Raw genomic sequence first — 22,858 nt, 5'->3', positions numbered from 1 at the left:
AGTAAATGATTTTTCACTGGCATTTTTTTTTTTTTTTGCACACTGATGATTTGAACGGTAAAACCCTAGATCTGATTACACATAATTTTTAGAATAAAAGTAAATCTGTTATAATACTGCCTGTGAGGATAAAGAATAATAAATATTTATAACATTAACAATAGGTAGATAATTTAAATGGATTAGTTGTAAAAATTAAAAATTCTCTTTTCTTCTATGGATATGGATGGAAACACAAAAAATCAAAAATCACAAAAAACAAAAAGACGACACAACAGGTGATCAGCAGTGTTGCCAAGTTTAGGAAAATGAGAAAGAAGCGTATTTTTGTTACCTTTATCCATAGCCGTATTTTATTGAGATATCATGTACAGGGTGTTTATAAAGTTTTGACCAGGGGTGGGCTTGTGCACTATGTGCACTCCACCAAGATATAACAAGATAACAACCAATGGAAAAAAATCGGAGAAGCTTTTGCTCCGGATAAGGAATGTATGGCCTGATCATGATGATGCTTGGATACTGGGGTCATTTATCTTGAAATCCGAATCCAGTGAATCCAAGGGATGAAGTGAAGGTCTATGTTTTAACTCGACCATCGACCATTTTGCATTTGGCTAAATTTTGCCATTTGTATTTTTTTTCCAACGCTATCAGTTTTCTCAAACGCCCGGGGGCGGATTTTATCCAAACGTGACCAAACTGATAGAATTATACACTCTTCACAGAAACTGAAGAAAAGAGAATATTTATTATGACCAATTTTTGTCAGCATAAGTACCACTGTTGAAATTTTTCTCATCTCTCCCATCCTTCCAGAGAATCCAGTGGCATCAAACCGCGGAGTTTGCAAAAAGTGCGTTTCTAACAATATACTTCTTCGAAATTCCGCAATTTTAGCGCTAGTGTCAGAATATTTATTATGACCAATTTTTGCCAGCACTGTTGAAATTTTTCTCATCTCTCCCATCCTTCCAGAGAATCGAGTGGCATCAAGCACACATCAAGTCAGCAGCTGGGCATCGAACTCCGGACTGCCTGGTCCAAAGTCGAGGCCAAGCACTCCGCTCAGATCCACCGCACCACTGGGCCCGCCCTGCGTCAATTCTATCACATCCAGACGCTAAGCTTAGACTCGCGGATAACACTACTCCATGGTTTATCTAGCGGTGTGAGCTGTGTGCTGAGTTTCAAGCTGTTGCTCTCCCTATTGGTGGAGTTGGAGCGGGATAAATACACCACCCTGTTTGAGCTCTTGTACGAGACGTATGCTATGTTTGACACCCTGTATAACGCCCTTATGAAACAGGAGGTGAGTAGATAGAACATCAAAGGGTGGGAAAGTACAAAGTAAGAATGTATTGGGCCCGCCCTGCGTCAATTCTATCACATCCAGACGCTAAGCTTAGACTCGCGGATAACACTACTCCATGGTTTATCCAGCGGTGTGAGCTGTGTGCTGAGTTTCAAACTGTTGCTCTCCCTATTGGTAGAGTTGGAGCGTGATAAATACAACACCCTGTTTGAGCTCTTGTACGAGACACATGGCAAGTTTGACACCCTGTATAACGCGCTTATGAAACAGGAGGTGAGTAGATAGAACATCAAAGGGTAGGAAAGTAAAAAGTAATAATAATAATAATAGTGCTTATTTATACTGCTCGCATAGGACTGAAAAAGTCCCTTTACTCCAGCAGTAGGCTACTACTATTATTGTAGTCAAATTCTCAAATTATAATGAGGATAAAATTCCATACCTCGGCTGGGATTGAACCCACGCCCTCCTGTTTACCAGGCGAGCGCCTTGACCAATACACCACCGAGGTAGTTAAGAATGTACAGAGAGTGGTAAGCGTCAGCGCTTTCCAAGAGGATTTGAGAGAAAAGGGATGGAGAAGAATAGAGGATTGTGGAGGGATTTTATGCCATACAGAAAAAGTTCGTTCTCAGAACGGCTGACTTTCTCCTATCCTGTTCTCTTCTCTTTGATTTATGGAAGTAAAACCTCCGTTGTCACAGTTCCTTCTGTCAAACCTTAGTTAAAAAAAAAATTCTAGGTATCACAGTGGGGTCATTTGGTGTACCTACTTTTTTCTATGGAAAAATTGCCCTTCTTTCATGAAGCCTTCATTTATGATGAGATAGTATTCCTGAAAATATTTTTAAAAAATATATTAATAATGCCTGTTCTTTGCCCGCGCCCAACAATGCCAGCGCCCATGAAGAAGCCTAAAAAGTAGGCGAAACTCGAGCCGAGTGAAGACAATACAAGTATCCAAAATAATATGTTGTTGGCAAATGTCGGGTTATTTGACTACTTGGTCATTTTACCTATTTTTTTTTTTTTTTTACCATTTTTCCAAAATAATATAAACGGTAAGAAATAATGATAATAAAATAAAATCCTTGTTCTCTACTATTTCAGACTAATTTTTACTTTTTCTTTACTTAAAGCTCTTTATCTTTAATGGTCTTAATTTCTATAGTCAAAATGGAAAAGGCCACAAAATCGATTATACAAGTATACACTATTGTTGATTTAATGGGACCACGATTAATCCTTACAAGTCAAAAGGCTAAGTGCATTCTGAAAATCAATCATCCGACCAAACTTCTACCGGGAATCAAATCCGAGTACCTCCAGTCTGAAAATCAATCATCCGACCAAACTTCTACCGGGAATCAAACCCGAGTACCTCCAGTTAGATGTACTTACCGGATGAATCCTTGACAATATCGTTGTTATACATGAGCACCACGTTGTTTTCTTTGTTGGAATGCGCCATTTTGTCTACCTCGGGGATTTCGCTGGATAAGTTGGATCCTGGAATATGAAGTCAGAAAAAAACAGGGATGAAATATAGAATCAATTTTAATCTCTTGAGTTGGAACTAAGCTAGAGTCGAGGGTAGATGCCTACTTATAGTCAAAAACTTGGAGCTTATGAAAATTTGTTCTATGATTACTATAAAACTGTTCCCCTATCGACAGCATAACGAGGCAGTCATCTCACGGAATCTACAACTATCCAAACTTAAAGTAGAATATGAGAATCTACTACGTGATATTCGGAGTAGGAATAGTGAGGTTACGAATCCTATCATATCCATTCAGTCTAAACATCAGTCCATGCAGAGTGACTCAGGGATTGAGTCTCATAACTTTTCAGTCTAGTGATTTAACTGTGGACTGTTCTACGAATGATTCCACACTCCTCTCTTTTTACTCCACGCATAAGAAAGAAAGCTTTTACTTGGCATACTGTCCGGTGGTTTTTCTCTCCGCTTGGAGTGAAAAGTGAGTGCAGAGTCGGTCGTGGAATAGGGCCCTGGTCTACAGGTTTATGTTATAAAGTGTTTTTTTAACATCTGAGCTTAACATAAACTTTCAGACTCCAGGGGTAGAGTAATTATTGGGTTGCGGTTCTTTTGGCTTAGATTTCTAGTTTCAGCTACCTGTAGCATTTCCTCGTGGCCCTTACATCTTCAATTTCATCTCAAGTTTCTATGCATGTGGTTATGTTGCTCAAGATTTTTTCGCACGATGTACCTATACCACACGCATAAAGATTATGCGCTACATCTTTTCATAAAAGAAAAAAATCTTAACCAATGGAACCGTGACCTTATGTGTATACGTTAGATTATTTTTCTATTTATCCTGTAATGAGTGTGATTACAACCGATTGTTTTTATTTTGAACTAACAAACTCTTGCTACGGGATACCTACTAGGAGGTACTTGGTTCGAGTCCTGTATTGTCACCGTTTCAATGTTGATCTCCATACCGCTATAACTCAGGTTTTTGTAATGCTATTTTATTTTAAAACTTTTATTTACATTTTTTAAATAAATAAAAGTTATTTTTGGAACTAATTCGCTGGGAACAGCTAGCCCAAATTAAAACTAATATTCCTAATTTCCCACTAACGTACTAACCAGTTTAAGTGTTATGCATAATGTGTTCTAGATTTAATTGAAAATAACCTGTCAAGTTATTTCACCATTATTTCCCAACTATTAGAAATAAAAACAACCAAGTTCTGGTTTTATATTTATATAAAATGTAGATGTAGATATATATTATTAAAATGAAATATATTGTGTTTGGTCATTTTTGTCTAAAATAATTTTATCAATTCTGTTGCTTGGTTTGTTTTTCACAGCTGGTTTCACTGGGGTTTTGTAATATCTCGTATTTTTCTTTCGCAAATTTCAGGTGGAAAATAGGGAAATGGAACATTGCCTGTTATTGTATCATTTCCCCATTACTACCTGAAAATTATAAAGGGAAAATACGTCTATACTGTGGACTTTAAATACGACACACATTTCTAAACAGGTACATGGTTCTATTGCAAAGGAATACATGAGATTCGAAAAAAAAAAAAAAAAAAAAATACGGCACAGAGGAAAAAAATCTTGAAATAAAAACACAAAATTCATATAATTCGTAAATATAAATTTAAACTAATATTGTATATAAAAAAACACCCAACGTATAAAATAAAACATTCGCGTATAGTACAAAAAATATTGAGCTTTGGAAAATAATAGGTATTGTTCAATAATTTCCATTTGAAAAAATAATACAAAGGGGGATAAGGGTTCTATTGAAAAGGAAAACATAGAATTCGAAAAAAAAAAAAAAAAAATACGGCACAGAGGAAAAAAATCTTGAAATAAAAACACAAAATTCATATAATTCGTAAATATAAATTTAAACTAATATTGTATATAAAAAAACACCCAACGTATAAAATAAAACATTCGCGTATAGTACAAAAAATATTGAGCTTTGGAAAATAATAGGTATTGTTCAATAATTTCCATTTGAAAAAATAATACAAAGGGGGATAAGGGCTGCGTTCCTGAATGCAACTAAACTTTGACGTCACAACAACCATCATAATATCCATAATGGTTGAATTATGTTTTTAAAGCTCTTCCTCTGTTAATATGACGTCATAAATTTGCTAAATACAAATTTCAAGGAACAAGGGCTAGGCCAGAGAAAATTTTGTTCATGATTTCGTTCTTATTGAAACTCAATCAGCTAGGCATAGCTCTCGGATTCGTGATTTAGGTAGGTAATCTAGGTATGAGAGAGACAGAAATGGGAAGAGTATATATATATAAACATGGTAAAAGTAGGTATAAGGCACATGAAGTGATAAAATGTATAGGGAACTTGGGGAAATAGGTACGCTTAAAAGACCTAAAGTAAGATAGGTCTTTCCGATTCGAAGTAAATTGGATACCTCCACTAATTTTGTCTTCACGTTTCGTTGTTTTCCAAGAAATTCGGCCCATCCAACGAAATATTTTTACGTACACTCGAAATACGTAGATACTAGATATTCTACATAACCACAAAGATCTTCCGCTTCAGATATCCACAAAGTTGTAAAGAGGCTCTTGCTTCACCACAAGTAATTTCTAGAAAACAGTTTTATGAATAATTTACATTTCTTTTTCGATTTCGAGAAAACAGGTCTGTGATACAACTGAAATTTCTTGATCCACCTCGATTTTTTTCATTACTAGAAATCCGATGTATGATATGCTTCACCTTAAAGAATTTTCTCATGTCTAGAAGTGAGTTGTATGATATGAGTTGTGATTAGAGAATATTGAGGTTTCTAGCGAGATGAGATGAGTTTCCATCTGAGGAAGACGAAGGCGGAGATTCTCAGAATGAAGAAGATAGCAATGAGGGCCACCATATCCAGGAAGAAGGAAGACTTGTAAGTGTGTAATTCATATTTCTTTCTCTTATTTCATATATAGGAAACAGATCTCTGATGGAACTGAGATTTTTTGATTCACCACAAACAATTTTTATTTCTAGAAAACAGTTTTATAAATAATTTACATTTCTTTTTCGATTTCGAGAAAACAGGTCTGTGATACAACTGAAATTTCTTGATCCACCTCGATTTTTTTCATTACTAGAAATACGATGTATGATTTGCTTCACCTTAAAGAATTTTCTCATGTCTAGAAATGAGTTGTATGATATGAGTTGTGATTAGAGAATATTGAGGTTTCTAGCGAGATGAGATGAGTTTCCATCTGAGGAAGACGAAGGCGGAGATTCTCAGAATGAAGAAGATAGCAATGAGGGCGACCATATCCAGGAAGAAGGAAGACTTGGTCATGTCCAGTTCTTCCAGAGTGGTAATGGGGTCCTTGAAGTGACAGTACGCCTGGGGGGTGAGAACAGAAACAGAGGAGATTAGTACAAGGTTGAGGCAAGCGAATGTCATACTTTTTTAAAAAGAAAATTCACTTTAGTTCTTCCAGAGTGGTAGTGGGGTCCTTGAAGTGACAGTACGCCTGGGGGTGAGAACAGAAACAGAGGAGATTAGTACAAGGTTGAGCCAAGCGAATGTCATACTTTTTTAAAAAGAAAGTTCACTAAAAAAAAGGGGTTTGACAGAGGGAACTGTAACTGCTGTGGTCTTATCGTCCCGAAATAGAAGAGAAGAAAGACAGGATAGGACAAAGCCAGCCGTTCCGAGAACGAACCTCATCAGTTCAGGATAAAATCCGTCCCGGGCGGGAATCGCAGCCGTGACCTAGCGTTTACAAGGCAGACGCTCTACTAACCAAGCTGGCGATGGCGATCGGAAAAATTAAGACTTTGATTAGATCGCGGGGATAAAGGGACTTTTCACACCTATTCCAGCAGGATAAACAAGGTCCATTCTATTACCTGGAAGCATTGAAGCTTCTTTCGTCCAAACCCATAGGTAGCAAGGGCCGTAGCTTCAAACCCATATCTGATGTAGGACAGGTAGGTAATCCAGCGTAGATATATCGGTATAGCATCAAAACTGACGAAGAATCCAGAGAACAGCAGGAAAGGTACAGACATCACGGGGGCCAAGAATACACCGTTCTGTGAATGAAGAAGAGGAATAGGTTAAAATAATAATAAGATAATAACAATAGACTCAATAGTGGAATGTAACCACTAGGCGAAGTTAACGCCAGGGGCGTTCTCTACCACCTAACCCTTAGAGCTCCAATATGTGGTCGCATTCTCAAATAAATGAGGACAAAATTCTATACTTCAGCTGGGATCGAACCCACGCCCTCCTGTTTACCAGGCGAGCGTCTTGACCACTACGCCACCAAGGCAGGTTACAGTCGAACCTGGATATAAGAGAATCCAGGGGACCACCCTTTTTTTCTCTTATATCCAGGTTTCCACTGTATCCAGTTTCTTTCATATCGAGGTTCAGCATGAAGGGCCCAGAAAATTTTCTCTTATATCCAGGTTCGACTGTATATGTTTAGCTAAATTCCCTTTAGGAATGAGATATTCATTAGTATGTATTGTATTCAAAGTATTATAGATCCTGATTTAAGCTGTGTCTCCACATAATAGTCGACGGTCGACCGACGACGAGGTGAATCTATGTTGTCGAGGAAATGTGAACGGTTTCAGTCGACATCGATCAACAACCGTCGAGTCGTCGACTATGTGTGGACACAGCTGAATAGTTTACGGCTATCGAATAGGTTACAGAGAAATATAAATTCTCCCTACTGCAAACAGTTTTCCGGTCCGACTCTGTGTGTGGACACGGCTTTCGAAACGCTTGCGCACAAACAAACGAAGCGGGAGTCATTAATTATGACGTCATCGCCTACGGGAGCGTATGCCGTGACGTCAAACTTCAAGATTTACCGGTATTATTTAAATCGATTTATCTTGGTATCTAGAAGTCGTAGAAGAAAAAGAAAAATTCCGTTGGTCCTCATTTTTTCTGCTCTATGACTTTGAAACATCACCCAAGTAAGCGCAACTGATCTATTGGAGTTTCACAGTATATTTGGAGTTTGTTCTACATACCTGTACATTCATAGCAGCTCCTACCACTAGACCAACACTCTGAGCTACAAATGAAATGAGTAGACACGCTGCTAGGAACATATTGAATCTATCCCAGGAGGGTGGTTGTGATGTCAGATAGTACACTATGGACACGTATACCACGCAGAATATGGTCTGGAAAACAGAGAAAAAAAAATCTTGAATCTATCCCAGGAGGGTGGTTGTGATGTCAGATAGTACACTATGGACACGTATACCACGCAGAATATGGTCTGGAAAACAGAGAGAAAAAAAATCATTATTATTATTATTATTATTATTATTATTATTATTATTTTCAGACGTTTCATGGAAAGGGTTTCGCTGGGGGACTTTAAACAGGGAGGATACCAGTCTGAAATTTCTTTAAATAAATAAATAGTAAAGGTTGAGTGCGAAGGGCATCCACTCGTAAAATTTGTAGCCAAAACCAAATGTCAGCCCAAAAGCAATCACCCTAGCTAGGGCTGATTGAGAGGCTGACGAAAAAACGCCGACCCCGTCTATACACGGGAAAAGGCGAGCAATCACCCTAGCTAGGGCTGATTGAGAGGCTGACGAAAAACGCCGACCCCGTCTGCACACGGGAAAAGGTGAGGCGGGTTCGATTCCCGCTCGGGGCGGATTTTATCCTAAACGGATGTTCGTTCTCGGAACGATTTTATCTTAAAAAAGAGTTCACTTTTCTTTGTCCATGGTGGACATCGAACCCGAGACCCCCTGCAAAGCAAGCGCGTTACGGACTGACCGTGCAAGAGCGTTACTACTGGACTAACTAAACTTACACCTTGGCTGTAAAATAAAACATCTATAAATTTGTATTGAAAGCATTGAAGCTTCTTTCGTCCAAACCCATAGGTAGCAAGGGCCGTAGCTTCAAACCCATATCTGATGTAGGACAGGTAGGTAATCCAACGCAGATATATAGGTATAGCATCAAAACTGACGAAGAATCCAGAGAACAGCAGGAAAGGTACGGACATCACGGGGGCCAAGAATACACCGTTCTGTGAATGAAGAAGAGAAATGGGTTATATTCTTAGCTAAATTACCTCTAGGGATCAGCTATTATTATTATTTGATAGAGAGAAGTGTAAAGGTGGCATTCCGATCCTAGCTGCCGGGTCGCGCGACCAAGCTGTGCGACCGCTGCCTAAGTACTGCTTCCTATGTATTCTGAAGTACTTTCCGAACCAAGCTGCCTAGTCGGGCGAGGGCGACACGGCTGCTCTATTTGGGTTGCGCTGGCCAGTCGCTCTGAGAGCAGTGTGGTCGCCTGGTCGTGAAGTTTTCATGTGATTTAAAAAAAGTAATACTATTTTTGTAATAATTTGTTCGACTGTAATTTTGTAATGGAAGTCGTTCGACTCGGTCGCGATGATTGGAATGCTGCCTCTATGGCGCTACCCGGCAGCTAGGATCAGAACGCCACCTTAACAACGGAGGTCTTATCGTCTCGAAATCGAAGAGAGAAGGAAGACAGAATAGGAGAAATGTAACTACACTTTTAATTTCGCAAACTGTTTAGGACAAAGTTGGTCCCGGGCGGGAATCGAACCAGCGACCTAGTGCTTACAAGCCAGGGGCGTTACCCTCCAAGCTAACTAGGTAGGTAGGTAAATGTCATTCGCGCCGATTTTTTTTTTTTTAATTGGAGTTTTACAGTAAATTTGGAGTTCGTTCTACATACCTGTACATTCATAGCAGCTCCTACCACTAGACCAACACTCTGAGCTACAAATGAAATGAGTAGACACGCTGCTAGGAACATATTGAATCTATCCCAGGAGGGTGGTTGTGATGTCAGATAGTACACTATGGACACGTATACCACGCAGAATATGGTCTGGAAAACAGAGAGAAAAAAAATCATTATTATTATTATTATTATTATTTTCAGATGTTTCATGGAAAGGGTTTCGCTGGGGGACTTTAAACAGGGAGGATACCAGTCTGAAATTTCCCTTGCTAAAGAAATAGCTAAGGTTGAGTGCGAAGGGCATCCAATCGTAAAATTTGTAGCCAAAACCAAATGTCAGTCCAAAGCAATCACCCTAGCTTAGGGCTGATTGAGAGGCTGACGAAAAACGCCAACCTGTCTGACCACAGGAAAAGGTGAGGCGGGTTCGATTCCCGCTCGGGGCGGATTTTATCCTAAACGGATGAGGTTCGTTCTCGGAATCTTATCCGTTTCTTTCTCTCTTTTTTTTTTTATTTTTTAGAACACAATTTTCTTTGTCCATAGTGGGCATCGAACACGAGACTCCCTGGAAGAAAGTAACCGTACGGACTAACCATGCCCTCGTTACCATTGTGCTAACTCAACTTACCTGGAACGGCAGATCGGACAGCGTTATAGCCAAATAGTAAGACCGGAGCGAGTACCAGCGATTGAAGTTCTCCTTGATCAACACGGGCATCTCCAGAGGGAAGGATAGGATGGTAATGGTCATAGAGGTGTACATCAGGAAAAGCATGTTGAAGAATAGAAAGCCCAGATTAGACAGCACCTTAGCGCCGTCGTTACCGATGTCGTAGTAGAGGGCACCAATGAGGAAACCGACCAGGATGTGCGCGAACAGACGCAGGTACATGAGTGTCTGCGGAAAGAAGAACGGATAAATAAATAAATAGGCCCGAAAGAGGAAATAAAATATATACAATAAAACAAAAACTCAATAACCAATAAGTTCTTATGGCGAAGGTAAGGCAAAATCTCATGTTGGCGAAAGTGTTGCTGAGCTTGAAGATTGCTCGAAAACAGTGCCCGAACAGTCTCCGGGCGTTCTCAGAGGTTGATAGAGCGAACTGTAACTCCCAAGGTCTTATCGTCCCGAAAGCGAAGAGAGAAGGAAGACAGGATAGGAGAAAGTCAGCCGTTCCAAGAACGAACCTTATCTGTTTAGGATAAAGTTCGCCCCGGACGGGAATCGAACTATGTTTTAATTCCTTCTTAATGCCTCGGACGTTAAGCGCAACTCGGTCAGCACAGAACTATGCTGCTTTACAAAGGTCCTACAGAGGAAATAAAATATATACAATAAAACAAAAACTCAATAACTAAGTTCTTATGGCGAAGGTAAGGCAAAATCTCATGTTCGCGAAAGTGTTGCTAAGCTTGAAGATTGCTCGAAAACAGTGCCCGAACAGTCTCCGGGCGTTCTCAGAGGTTGATAGAGCGAACTGTAACTCCAAAGGTCTTATCGTCCCGAAAGCGAAGAGAGAAGGAAGACAGGATAGGAGTAAGCCAGCCGTTCCGAGAACGAACCTTATCTGTTTAGGATAAAGTTCGCCCCGGACGTGAATCGAACTATGTTTTAATTCCTTCTTAATGCCTCGGACGTTAAGCGCAACTCAGTCAGCACAGAACTATGCTGCTTTACAAAGGTCCTACTCCTTATGAAGGAAGACAGGATAGGAGAAAGCCAGCCGTTCCGAGAACGAACATTATCTGTTTAGGATAAAGTTCGCCCCGGGCGGGAATCGAACTGTGTTTTAATTCCTTCTTAATACCTCGGAGGTTAAGCGCAACTCAGTCAGCATAGAACTATGCTGCTTTACAAAGGTCCTACTCCTTATATGCTGATTCAAGTATGGTACAGTGTAACTCACCCAATCTCTTCTACTGAACAGCAAGGTTCGCTTCAGCACGATGAAGAACTGAGTCAGCTCAGAGGTGGCATACCGGCGCTGACTGGAAGGTAGTGCATTCTCCAGTAGGGTTGTAGTGACATTGTCCTTATCCTTCTCATCACTCAGATCTAAGATAACAGCCGGTGCTGATCCACTAGCAGCGTCTGGAATGAATGCAGGCACGGTTATTCCAGTGGTACAAGAGTTTTGATAAAAGGAACTGTAACTGCTAAGGTCTTATCGTCCCGAAAGCGAAGAGAGAAAGAAGACGGGATAGGAGAAAGCCAGCCGTTCCGAGAACGAATCTGTTTAGAATAAAGTTGGCTTACTTTATCATGGACACTGGTTGCTTGAAGTTGAAAGCCCAGAAGAGGTTAGATAGTATAACAGCCACGGGAGTTCTCCCTGGGCGGGTTTATACAGATATTGTTTTAATTGATTAATTATGCAGCCCAGTTAGCTTGTCTGTCATTACTGTCATTAGGTAGAAAATTTTCTATGCAAATAGTTATCTTTAATTGATATTGAAATCGTTATTAATTAATTAAATTTGAATTAAATAGAGCTACCTACTCGTAAAAATGTGACTATGCCTAATTTGTTATTCTACCTGGTTTTATGTTTGGTGTTCCCACAACTTATTCGCAAGACTCGCTTCTTATGTTGGCCACCAATATACAGATTATAGTACAGTATAGGAACACCAGTAACATGGCAGACCTTATTAATAAAGTCACGTTGTTTGGTTGTAAAATTCTCAAAATCAATGTATGAGAATCAAGTTTATGGGGAGTCCAAAAGATAACGTATCCAAACTTAAAGAGTATACAGATTATAGTACAGTATAGGAACACCAGTAACATGGCAGACCTTATTAATAAAGTCACGTTGTTTGGTTGTAAAATTCTCAAACATCAATGTATGGGAATCAAGTTAATGGGGAGTCCAAAAGATAACGTATCCAAACTTAAAGAGTAATTAATGTCTCTTGGAGGGTTTCAGCAGTCATTATATAAATAAATTCTGTGGATCAACTTGATAAGGAGAACCAAAAGGCAGATATATTTTGCAGAACTTCAAAGAATTATAATAATTCTTTGATATCAAGAATTATCAAAGAATTATTATAATTCTTTGATAATTCTTTGAAGTTCTACAAAATATATCTGTCTTTTGGTTCTCCTTATCAAGTAATTAATGTAGCATGTAGCTCAAATTCAGAGCATTTTGTGGATCCCTGTTCATAGAGAACCTGGGCGGGAATCGTACCCGCAACCCAGCGCTTTCAAGACAGGCGAGCTACCTTAAAAGCTAACTAGGCTGGCCCCAGGTATTTCGTTGGTGGACTTTCTTCGGAAACAAAGAAATATTAATTAGTGGATGTGTTAAGCTTACTTCAGATCTGATTATGGTTACCAAATCCCGTTCAGTATGTACATACATCCTGACAATCAAGCACACAGACAATCTTAGATTCTACCGGGAACCGAACCTGGGCACCTCCAATTAGATGTACTTACTGGATGAATCCTTGACAATATCGTTGTTATACATGAGCACCACGTTGTTTTCTTTGTTGGAATGCGCCATTTTGTCTACCTCGGGGATTTCGCTGGATAAGTTGGATCCTGGAATATGAAGTCAGAAAAAAAACAGGGATGAAATATCCTTACAAGTCAAAAGGCTAAGTGCATTCTGAAAATCAATCATCCGACCAAACTTCTACCGGGAATCAAATCCGAGTACCTCCAGTTAGATGTACTTACTGGATAAATCCTTGACAATATCATTGTTATACATGAGCACCACGTTGTTTTCTTTGTTGGAATGCGCCATTTTATCTACTTCGGGGATTTCGCTGGACAAGTTGGATCCTAGAATATGAATTCAGAAAAAAAAACAGGGATAAAATAATATAGAATCAATTTTAATCTCTTGAGTTGGAACTAAGCTAGAGTCGAGGGTAGATGCCTACTACTTATAGTCAAAACCTTGGAGCTTATGAAAATTTGTTCTATGATTACTATAAAGAATAGACCATCTTACCATTGATTTTCTTCTTATCGCTATCAGATAACGGGACGACAGCATTGTTGAGTGCTTCTGACTTGGGGAACGGTTTGCCGTTACGAATATCATGTTTGCCGTTGTTGATAGCCGTCACTAGCTTACGAACATTGTCTCCATACTCCCCGCATGATACCTCGATCACTGGAAACAGGAAGATTTACATTGAATAAGTTTCAGCAGTCATTATATATAAGTTCTGTGGGTCAACTTGATAAGGAGAACCAAAAAGGCAGATATATTTTGCAGAACTTCAAAGAATTATAATAATTCTTTGATAATTCTTTGAAGTTCTACAAAATATATCTGCCTTTTGGTTCTCCTTATCAAGTAATTAATGTAGCATGTAGCTCAAATTCAGAGCATTTGTAGATCCCTGTTCATAGAGAATAGTATTTTTTTAACCCAATGAACCCACCCAGTATTTCGTCGAAGTTTTATTAAGTGACTATTATATCGCACTGGATACCTGCGTATGGGTAATTGGGTACCTCTTCATCATCAATTTACTAACTGACTTCAATTTACTAACTGATGGGTTTTTTCACTTTTTCCTCATTTACCAATAAAATTGCATGTTATGACCACATCACTAGTCACTAATCAAGCAAACCACATTGCGAATCATTTGCTGGGAGGTCCTGGGTTCGATTTCCGGTGTAATCGACTTTTGTGTCACCTTTTGGTTCTCCTTATCAAGTAATTAATGTAGCATGTAGCTCAAATTCAGAGCATTTGTAGATCCCTGTTCATAGAGAATAGTATTATTTTAACCTAATGAATCACCTCTTCTAGTATCGTACCAACATACAGAGGTGGGTATCTTAACTTTTGGAAACCCAGTATTTCGTCGAAGTTTTATTAAGTGACTGTTAAATCGCACTGGATACCTGCGTATGGGCAATTGGTAATTGGGTACCTCTTCATCATCAATTTACTAACTGACTTCAATTTACTAACTGATGGGTTTTTTCACTTTTTTCTCGTTTACCAATAAAATTGCATGTTATGACCACATCACTAGTCACTAATCAAGCAAACCACATTGCGAATCATTTGCTGGGAGGTCCTGGGTTCGATTCCCAGTGTAATCCACTTTTGTGTCGACTTTGCGCTCAAATTATGGTGAGAACTCATTTGAAGAGAACTGAGGATTGAGGTATGAATTTTGATTGTAAATTCCAATTTCCTGTCGCTATAAATAAATTTGTATTCGACATGGGTCTCGAACCCACAACCCCTCGGTCAGGAGTACTCACCGTTGGTTCATCAAAGAACATGATAGGCGGATTGTTGACCAATTCCAGAGCGATGGTCAATCTCTTCTTCTGACCTCCTGATGGATTGGTTATTGCTGTAAATTTGTGTCCAACATGGGCTCGAACCCACAACCCCTCGGTCAGGAGTACTCACCTGGTTGGTTCATCGAAGAACATGATAGGAGGATTGTTAACCAGTTCCAGAGCGATGGACAATCTCTTTTTCTGACCTCCTGATAGATTTGATGTCATGGTGGTTTTGTGTTCCTGAAGTCCCAGAGTGTCCAGGATTTCCGATATCTGAGAAGAGATAGAAACATTTATTTAATATTTAACAAACAAACCTAAATTTTGCCATTTGTATTTTTTTTCCAACGCTATCAGTTTTCTCAAACGCCCGGGGGCGGATTTTATCCAAACGTGACCAAACTGGTAGAATTATACACTCTTCACAGAAACTGAAGAAAAGAGAATATTTATTATGACCAATTTTTGCCAGCACTGTTGAAATTTTTCTCATCTCTCCCATCCTTCCAGAGAATCGAGTGGCATCAAGCACACATCAAGTCAGCAGCTGGGCATCGAACTCCGGACTGCCTGGTCCAAAGTCGAGGCCAAGCACTCCGCTCAGATCCACCGCACCACGGGGCCCGCCCTGCGTCAATTCTATCACATCCAGACGCTAAGCTTAGACTCGCGGATAACACTACTCCATGGTTTATCGAGCGGTGTGAGCTGTGTGCTGAGTTTCAAGCTGTTGCTCTCCCTATTGGTGGAGTTGGAGCGTGATAAATATACCACCCTGTTTGAGTTGTTGTACGAGACACATGGCAAGTTTGACACCCTGTATAGCGCCCTTATGAAACAGGAGGTGAGTAGATAGAACATCAAAGGGTAGGAAAGTACAAAGTAAGAATGTACAGAGAGTGGTAAGCGTCAGCGCTTTTCAAGAGGATTTGAGAGAGAAGAAATAGAGGCGAAAGTAGAGGTTAGATAGAGGATTGTGGAGGGAGAGATTAAAAAAGGGAAATGCCGACCCCGAATGAAATTGTTCGTTCTCGGAACGGCTGGCTTTCTCCCACCCCGTCCTCCTCTCTTCGATTTCTGGAGGTAAGATCTCCGTTATCACAGTTCCCTGTCAAACCTTAAATAATAATGGAGGAAAATAATCTCTGGGTGTCAAAGAGGGGTCATTAGGTGTAGGTACTTTTTTTCTATGAAAAATTTATGATGCAATATTCCTGAAAACATTAAAAAAAATCCTTGTTCTCCTCTATTCCAGACTAAACTCAAACAGACAATGTCAGAAGATTCGCGAGGTCGAGGATCAGAGCTCGTTCACACTGCCCAGTCATACGCCATACAACTCATAGGACAACAGATAAGACTGGAGGATAATATTAGTCTGGACGAGGCCATGGGGAAGCTGGAGCATAAAGTACGATGTGAGAAGGAGAGGATTCAACAGGAGTACAGTGTGGAGGCGGTGTATAGGAAGTTAGCGCCACTGTAAGTAGTTGTAATTTCATAATTGTAATCTCTTTATTGGCATAATTTCTTGACCCCGCCGGGAATCGAACCCGGGTCTCCCGCGTGCAAGGCGAGCGCAGTGACCACTACGCCATGGGAGCTGACGCTATTATTATTATTATTTGATAGAGAGAAGTGTAACAACGGAGGTCTTATCGTCTCGAAATCGAAGAGAGAAGGAAGACAGAATAGGAGAAATTTAACTACACTTTTAATTTCGCAAACTGTTTAGGACAAAGTTGGTCCCGGGCGGGAATCGAACCAGCGACCTAGACAAGTGCCATTGGATGGTTAACATATTCAACTCCTTACTTCCTGCTGACCTCTACATGCTATGGGTTAAGTACATACAGGGTGACTTAGGGTTAAATATGGAATAATACAGGGTGTAAAATTAACTTTATAACCCGTCTCTGTGATGGAGACACTCGCCTGGTAATCAGGAGGGCGTGGGTTCAATCCTAACCGAGGTATGAAATTGCGTTCTCAATGGAATTTGACCACAGTAATAGTAGTAGCCTACTGCTGGAGTAAAGGGGCTTTTCAGTTATACATACTCCATTCGTACAAATTAGATAATGAGCTTTTACCAAAGTATTCGTTCTTCATAGAATCCAATAAGTAGTCATATTGGTGAAAGGAAGGAACATAAAAAAATACTTGTCTACTAGTAAAGAAAATTCGTCCAGTTAAAGCTTGAAACTTTGAACTCAGTTTTAAAGCTTCAAACTTAGAACTCAGTTCTAAAGCTTCAAACTTGGAACTCAGTTCTAAAGCTTAAAACTTGGAACTCAGTTCTTAAGCTTAAAACTTAGAACTCAGTTTTAAAGCTTCAAACTTAGAACTCAGTTCTAAAGCTTAAAACTTGGAACTCAGTTCTAAAGCTGAAGTTCGTTCGTTCCTCAGTTCTAAAGCTTGAAACTTGGAACTCAGTTCTAAAGCTTGAAACTTGGAACTCAGTTCTAAAGCTTGAAACTTGGAACTCAGTTTTAAAGCTTGAAACTTGGAACTCAGTTCTAAAGCTCAAGTTCGTTCGTTCGTTCCAACAGAAAAATCAATACTCACAGAAGGAGGCAGGGTTGTGGTAGGAAGGACACACCAGGTTGAGAGTGGACAAGAAGGGGACCAGCTGGAGAGTCGAACCCTGGTACACACATTGTCCTTCGGCCAAGGTGTACAGATGGTCAAACATCTCAAAGAGACGGGCACTGGGCTGGTGAATGGTACAGATGATGGTACGACCTCCCCTGCTTAGAGTCTTCAGCAGAATACCTGCCTCGGTGGTGTAGTGGTCAAGGCGCTCGCCTGATAAACAGGAGGGCGTGGGTTCAATCCCAGCCGAGGTATGGAATTTTGACCACGATAATAGTAGTAGCCTACTGCTGGAGTAAAGGGACTTTTCAGTCCTATGCGAGCAGTATAATTAAGCACTAGTAGTATTATTATAATATTTTGGACTTACACACCCCTTTTTCCATTTCAGGAGGCAACGTATCAAAGACAAGCAGCTGGACATTTACAGCGGTCCCACACAAGTACCTATTCTAGTCAGTCTCTTCCAAGTTGCACGATCTTGAGCGAGTTCTATCGTTAAGTTCTTTTTCCTTGAAATCTTCCATGTCAATTCTGCGCTTATAATATTTTGGACTTACACACCCCTATTTTCCATTTCAGGAGGCAACGTATCAAAGACAAGCAGCTGGACATTTACAGCGGTCCCACACAAGTACCTGTGTTCCCCTATCGACAGCATAACGAGGCAGTCATCTCACGGAATCTACAACTATCCAAACTTAAAGTAGAATATGAGAATCTACTACGGGATATTCGGAGTAGGAATAGTGAGGTCACGAATCCTATTATTGTTTCAGGTACAAAGTGTGCAAACAAAATAACTTCAGACCAAAAAATGAGAACATATTTGATGATGTCCTCTTGCGACCTATTAGTTCTGGTGATATTGAGTGCCTCGAGAGGGAAATACAAGACACAGATAGAGTTCTCATGGAAAAGAGAAAGGTCCTTCAATCACTAAGGTAAATTCCAAGCTGAATAATCTCCACAGAAGTCAATTGTCATAAATTGGCTGTATTTTGGACACGATTGAGTCTCATAACTTTTCAGTCTAGTGATTTAACTGTGGACTGTTCTACGAATGATTCCACACTCCTCTCTTTTTACTCCACGCACAAAAAAGAAAGCTTTTACTTGGCATACTGTCCGGTGTTTTTTCTCTCCGCGTGGAGTGAAAAGTGAGTGCAGAGTCGGTCGTGGAATAGGGCCCTGGTCTACAGGCTTATGTTAAAGTGTTTCATTATTATTATTATTATTATTATCATTATTATTATTATTTTCAGACGTTTCATGGAAAGCGTTTGGCTGGGAGACTTTAAACAGGGAGGATGCCAGCCTGAAAATTCCCTTGCTAAAGAAATAGCTAAGGTTGAGTGCGAAGGGCATCCATTCGTGAAATTTTCGCAGCCAAAACCAAATGTCAGCCCAAAAGCAATCACCCTAGCTAGGGCTGATTGAGAGGCTGACGAAAAACGCCGACCCCGTCTGCACACGGGAAAAGGTGAGGCGGGTTCGATTTCCGCTCGGGGCGGATTTTATCCTAAACGGATGTTCGTTCTCGGAACGACTTTATCTTAAAAAAGAGTTCTTTTCTTTGTCCATGGTGGACATCGAACCCGAGACCCCCTGTAAAGCAAGCGCGTTACGGACTAAACTTACACCTTGGCTGTAAAATAAAACATCTATAAATTTGTATTGAAAAAAAAAGAAACTTACCTGGAACGGCAGATCGGACAGCGTTATAGCCAAATAGTAAGACCGGAGCGAGTACCAGCGATTGAAGTTCTCCTTGATCAACACGGGCATCTCCAGAGGGAAGGATAGGATGGTAATGGTCATAGAGGTGTACATCAGGAAAAGCATGTTGAAGAATAGAAAGCCCAGATTAGACAGCACCTTAGCGCCGTCGTTACCGATGTCGTAGTAGAGGGCACCAATGAGGAAACCGACCAGGATGTGCGCGAACAGACGCAGGTACATGAGTGTCTGCGGAAAGAAGAACGGCGCCGTCGTTACCGATGTCGTAGTAGAGGGCACCAATGAGGAAACCGACCAGGATGTGCGCGAACAGACGCAGGTACATGAGTGTCTGGAGAAAGAAGAACGGATAAGCAGGCGCTCTAACATTTGTATTTCTTACAGGACAGGCGCGCTACCCAGCAAGCTCACTAGACAGGCTAGGTAGACTTTGATTAAATTGCGTTTGATACGTAAAACCTTATTGTTCTGATGTCAATCAGATATCATATTGTGACGTCAACCTGTTGAACACAAAGTACTTATCTTCCTATTCATCTATAGACTCACATAATCACGTATCACGTATACATGAGAAATAGAATTAATGAGGAAAAATTTTGGTTCCGACATCGACAAGTACCTACTTCAGACTTCTGGTCGAATAAAGTATGTAAAAAAATGGTCTGTTTTCCTTTTGAATTTTTCATTTGCCTCACCGATTGTCATATACAAGTTATAAGTTAGCTAACTTATTAGATTTGACCTTTATGTTTATACAGATACTGTTTTAATTGATTAATTATGCGGCCCAGTTAGCTTGTCTGTCATTAGGTAGGAAATCTCAGCAGAAAAAAAAACTTCTGTACCTACCTACAGATTAATTCCTATTCTATCAAGTTCTAGGACTTGTGACCCTTGGAAGATTAGCCTTATCTTAACAGTATCACCAGGTAGACACTTATCTACCCCGGTAGTTAGCTAGATCTTGTACTTGAGATAATAGATATGATGGTTATCTTTTTCGGTAGCTTGTTGCCTCATAGATTAGATTAGATAAAAAATCTCACATTGTGGTCGGAGCTATCTTTTCGACTGATTTTCGTGATGAAGTGATGAATATGTCATTGGAAGAACAGCAAATGGTTCCAAAAAGTGGGTTGGCCTCACGAGGCTGAGTATACCCTGTATTCCAAGTATAGAGCCAAAAAAACTTCATTTCGTCGAGAATTGAACCCGGGACCTCTGCTGGGCAAGTCTAATATGATATCCTCTCGGACACAAAAGTTTCAATGGTTTATGGAATGGAAAAAAGAACACCCTTAAATTGTTTTCTCTCTTCTCTATTTTCCAGGACAAGTGGCACTGAGGGCTCCATCACAATCAACGGCCATGAGAGAAACCTCAGCCAGTTCCGCAAGCTATCCTGCTACATCATGCAAGACAACCAGTTGCACGCTAACCTCACAGTCGAGGAAGCTATGAATGTTGCGACGGCACTCAAACTAGGCAAAGACCTGACCAAGGCCGCTAGAAAAGACGTGGTATGTACCCTATTTTCGACATCCGTATACAAACCACGCGCAACGTTGCTTTACTTCAGTTTTCCATGCGGGACTGTCACTTTCTTCACCTATCCGGACACCTACCACGCGGAACGTTGCTTAACTTAAGTGGTCTATGGGGAATTGGTGTATTCAACGTGCTATCGCCGCTAGCTACGTACGAGCCGTAGATAAATTATAAGGTTTTTTTTTCGAAGACTTTTCATAGAGGGAAACTTAATAACCGAAGTCTTATCGTTCCGAAATGGAAAAGAGAATGACAGGATAGGAGAATGCCAGCCGTTCCGAGATTGGACCTTATCTGTTGGCCCGAAAGAGGAAATAAAATATATACAATAAAACAAAAACTCAATAACTAAGTTCTTATGGCGAAGGTAAGGCAAAATCTCATGTTTTTTTTTTTTTTTTTCTGGGACTGCAAAGTACTTCCTCAGGAAAAAAAGGAAAATCTCATGTTGGCAAAAGTGTTGCTAAGCTTGAAGATTGCTCGAAAACAGTGCCCGAACAGTCTCCGGGCGTTCTCAGAGGTTGATAGAGCGAATTGTAACTCCCTGAAATCGTTATTAATTTATTAAATTTGAATTAAATAGAGCTACCTAGTCGTAAAAATGTGACTATGCCTAATTTGTTATTCTACCTGGTTTTATGTTTGGTGTTCCCAACTTATTCGCAAGACTCGCTTGTTATGTTGGCCACCAATATACAGATTATAGTACAGTATAGGAACACCAGTAACATGGCAGGCCTTATTAATAAAGTCACGTTGTTTGGCTGTAAAATTCTCAAACATCAATGTATGAGAATCAAGTTTATGGGGAGTCCAAAAGATAACGTATCCAAACTTAAAGAGTACCTAATTAATGTAGCATGTAGCTCAAATTCAGAGCATTTGTAGATCCCTGTTCATAGAGAATGGTATTGTTTTAACCCAATGAATCACCTCTTTCAGTATCGTACCAACATACAGAGGTGGGTATCTTAACTTTTGGAAACCCAGTATTTCGTCGAAGTTTTATTAAGTGACTATTATATCGCACTGGATACCTGCGTATGGGTAATTGGGTAACTCTTCATCATCTATTTACTAACTGACTTCAATTTACTAACTGATGGGTTTTTTCACTTTTTTTCTCATTTACCAATAAGATTGCATGTTATGACGTCCACATCACTAGTCACTAATCAAGCAAACCACATTGCGAATCATTTGCTGGGAGGTCCTGGGTTCGATTCCCGGTGTAATCGACTTTTGTGTCGACTTTGTGCTCAAATTCTGGTGAGAACTCAAACTCTTGAAGAGAACTGAGGATTGAGGTATGAATTTCGATTGTAAATTCCAATTTCCTGTCGCTCTAAATAAATTTGTATCCGACATGGGTCTCGAACCCACAACCCCTCGCTCAGGAGTACTCACCTAGTTTGTTCATCAAAGAACATGATAGGAGGATTGTTGACCAATTCCAGAGCAATGGACAATCTCTTCTTCTGACCTCCTGATGGATTGGTTATTGCTGTAAATTTGTGTCCAACATGGGCTCGAACCCACAACCCCTCAGTTAGGAGTACTCACCTGGTTGGTTCATCAAAGAACATGATAGGAGGATTGTTAACCAATTCCAGAGCAATGGACAATCTCTTCTTCTGACCTCCTGATAGATTTGATGTCATGGTGGTTTTGTGTTCCTGAAGTCCCAGAGTGTCCAGGATTTCCGATATCTGAGAAGAGATAGAAACATTTATTTAATAACAAACAAAGCAGCTGCCAGCCTGTGACTGGTTGAACATCGCAGCCAAAACCATCATTCCATTGGAAATCTGCATTCTCGTGAGGGGCGTCTTTTTTCTTAGTGAGAAGAGAATTTATTATTATTAAATTCTTTCCAATAAAAGAACTTTGGTGGACCTGGTTTCAAGGCAAGGTATAAACGTCAGATGTGTAGAGGCAACGATTTTTTGTACGTAAGCTAACTACCTACCTAATCAAAATTCAGGAAGCAGTTCTCAGAAGGCAATTTTTTTATGCTGGGTTCTACATATTTCTGAATCCCGGATTCGCGAACTCGGCGAGTTCTGCCTTCACGAGTTGTACGTTCTACAGAAAAAATGCAT

The 22,858-nt window shown here is 40.1% G+C and overlaps 1 protein-coding gene across 1 annotated transcript; it reads right to left on the bottom strand.

The window, feature by feature from the left end:
• Positions 1-5,847: 5,847 nt before the first annotated feature.
• LOC103519539 (ATP-binding cassette sub-family G member 1) lies at positions 5,848-22,471 on the bottom strand (the record flags this gene model as incomplete). Its single annotated transcript, XM_026830998.1, has 11 exons — positions 5,848-6,208; positions 6,718-6,903; positions 9,575-9,730; positions 10,215-10,484; positions 11,497-11,681; positions 13,038-13,145; positions 13,564-13,728; positions 17,439-17,649; positions 19,164-19,433; positions 21,997-22,051; positions 22,320-22,471. Coding segments are annotated over 11 exons (1,917 nt in total), but the record flags the coding sequence as incomplete, so codon positions are not given.
• Positions 22,472-22,858: the final 387 nt, after the last annotated feature.

The sequence above is a fragment of the Diaphorina citri genome, unplaced genomic scaffold, assembly GCF_000475195.1.
Source record: "Diaphorina citri unplaced genomic scaffold, Diaci psyllid genome assembly version 1.1 scaffold2781, whole genome shotgun sequence".
Classification (NCBI taxonomy): Eukaryota; Metazoa; Arthropoda; class Insecta; order Hemiptera; family Psyllidae; genus Diaphorina; species Diaphorina citri.
This window is presented reverse-complemented; position numbering and strand designations above follow the sequence as displayed.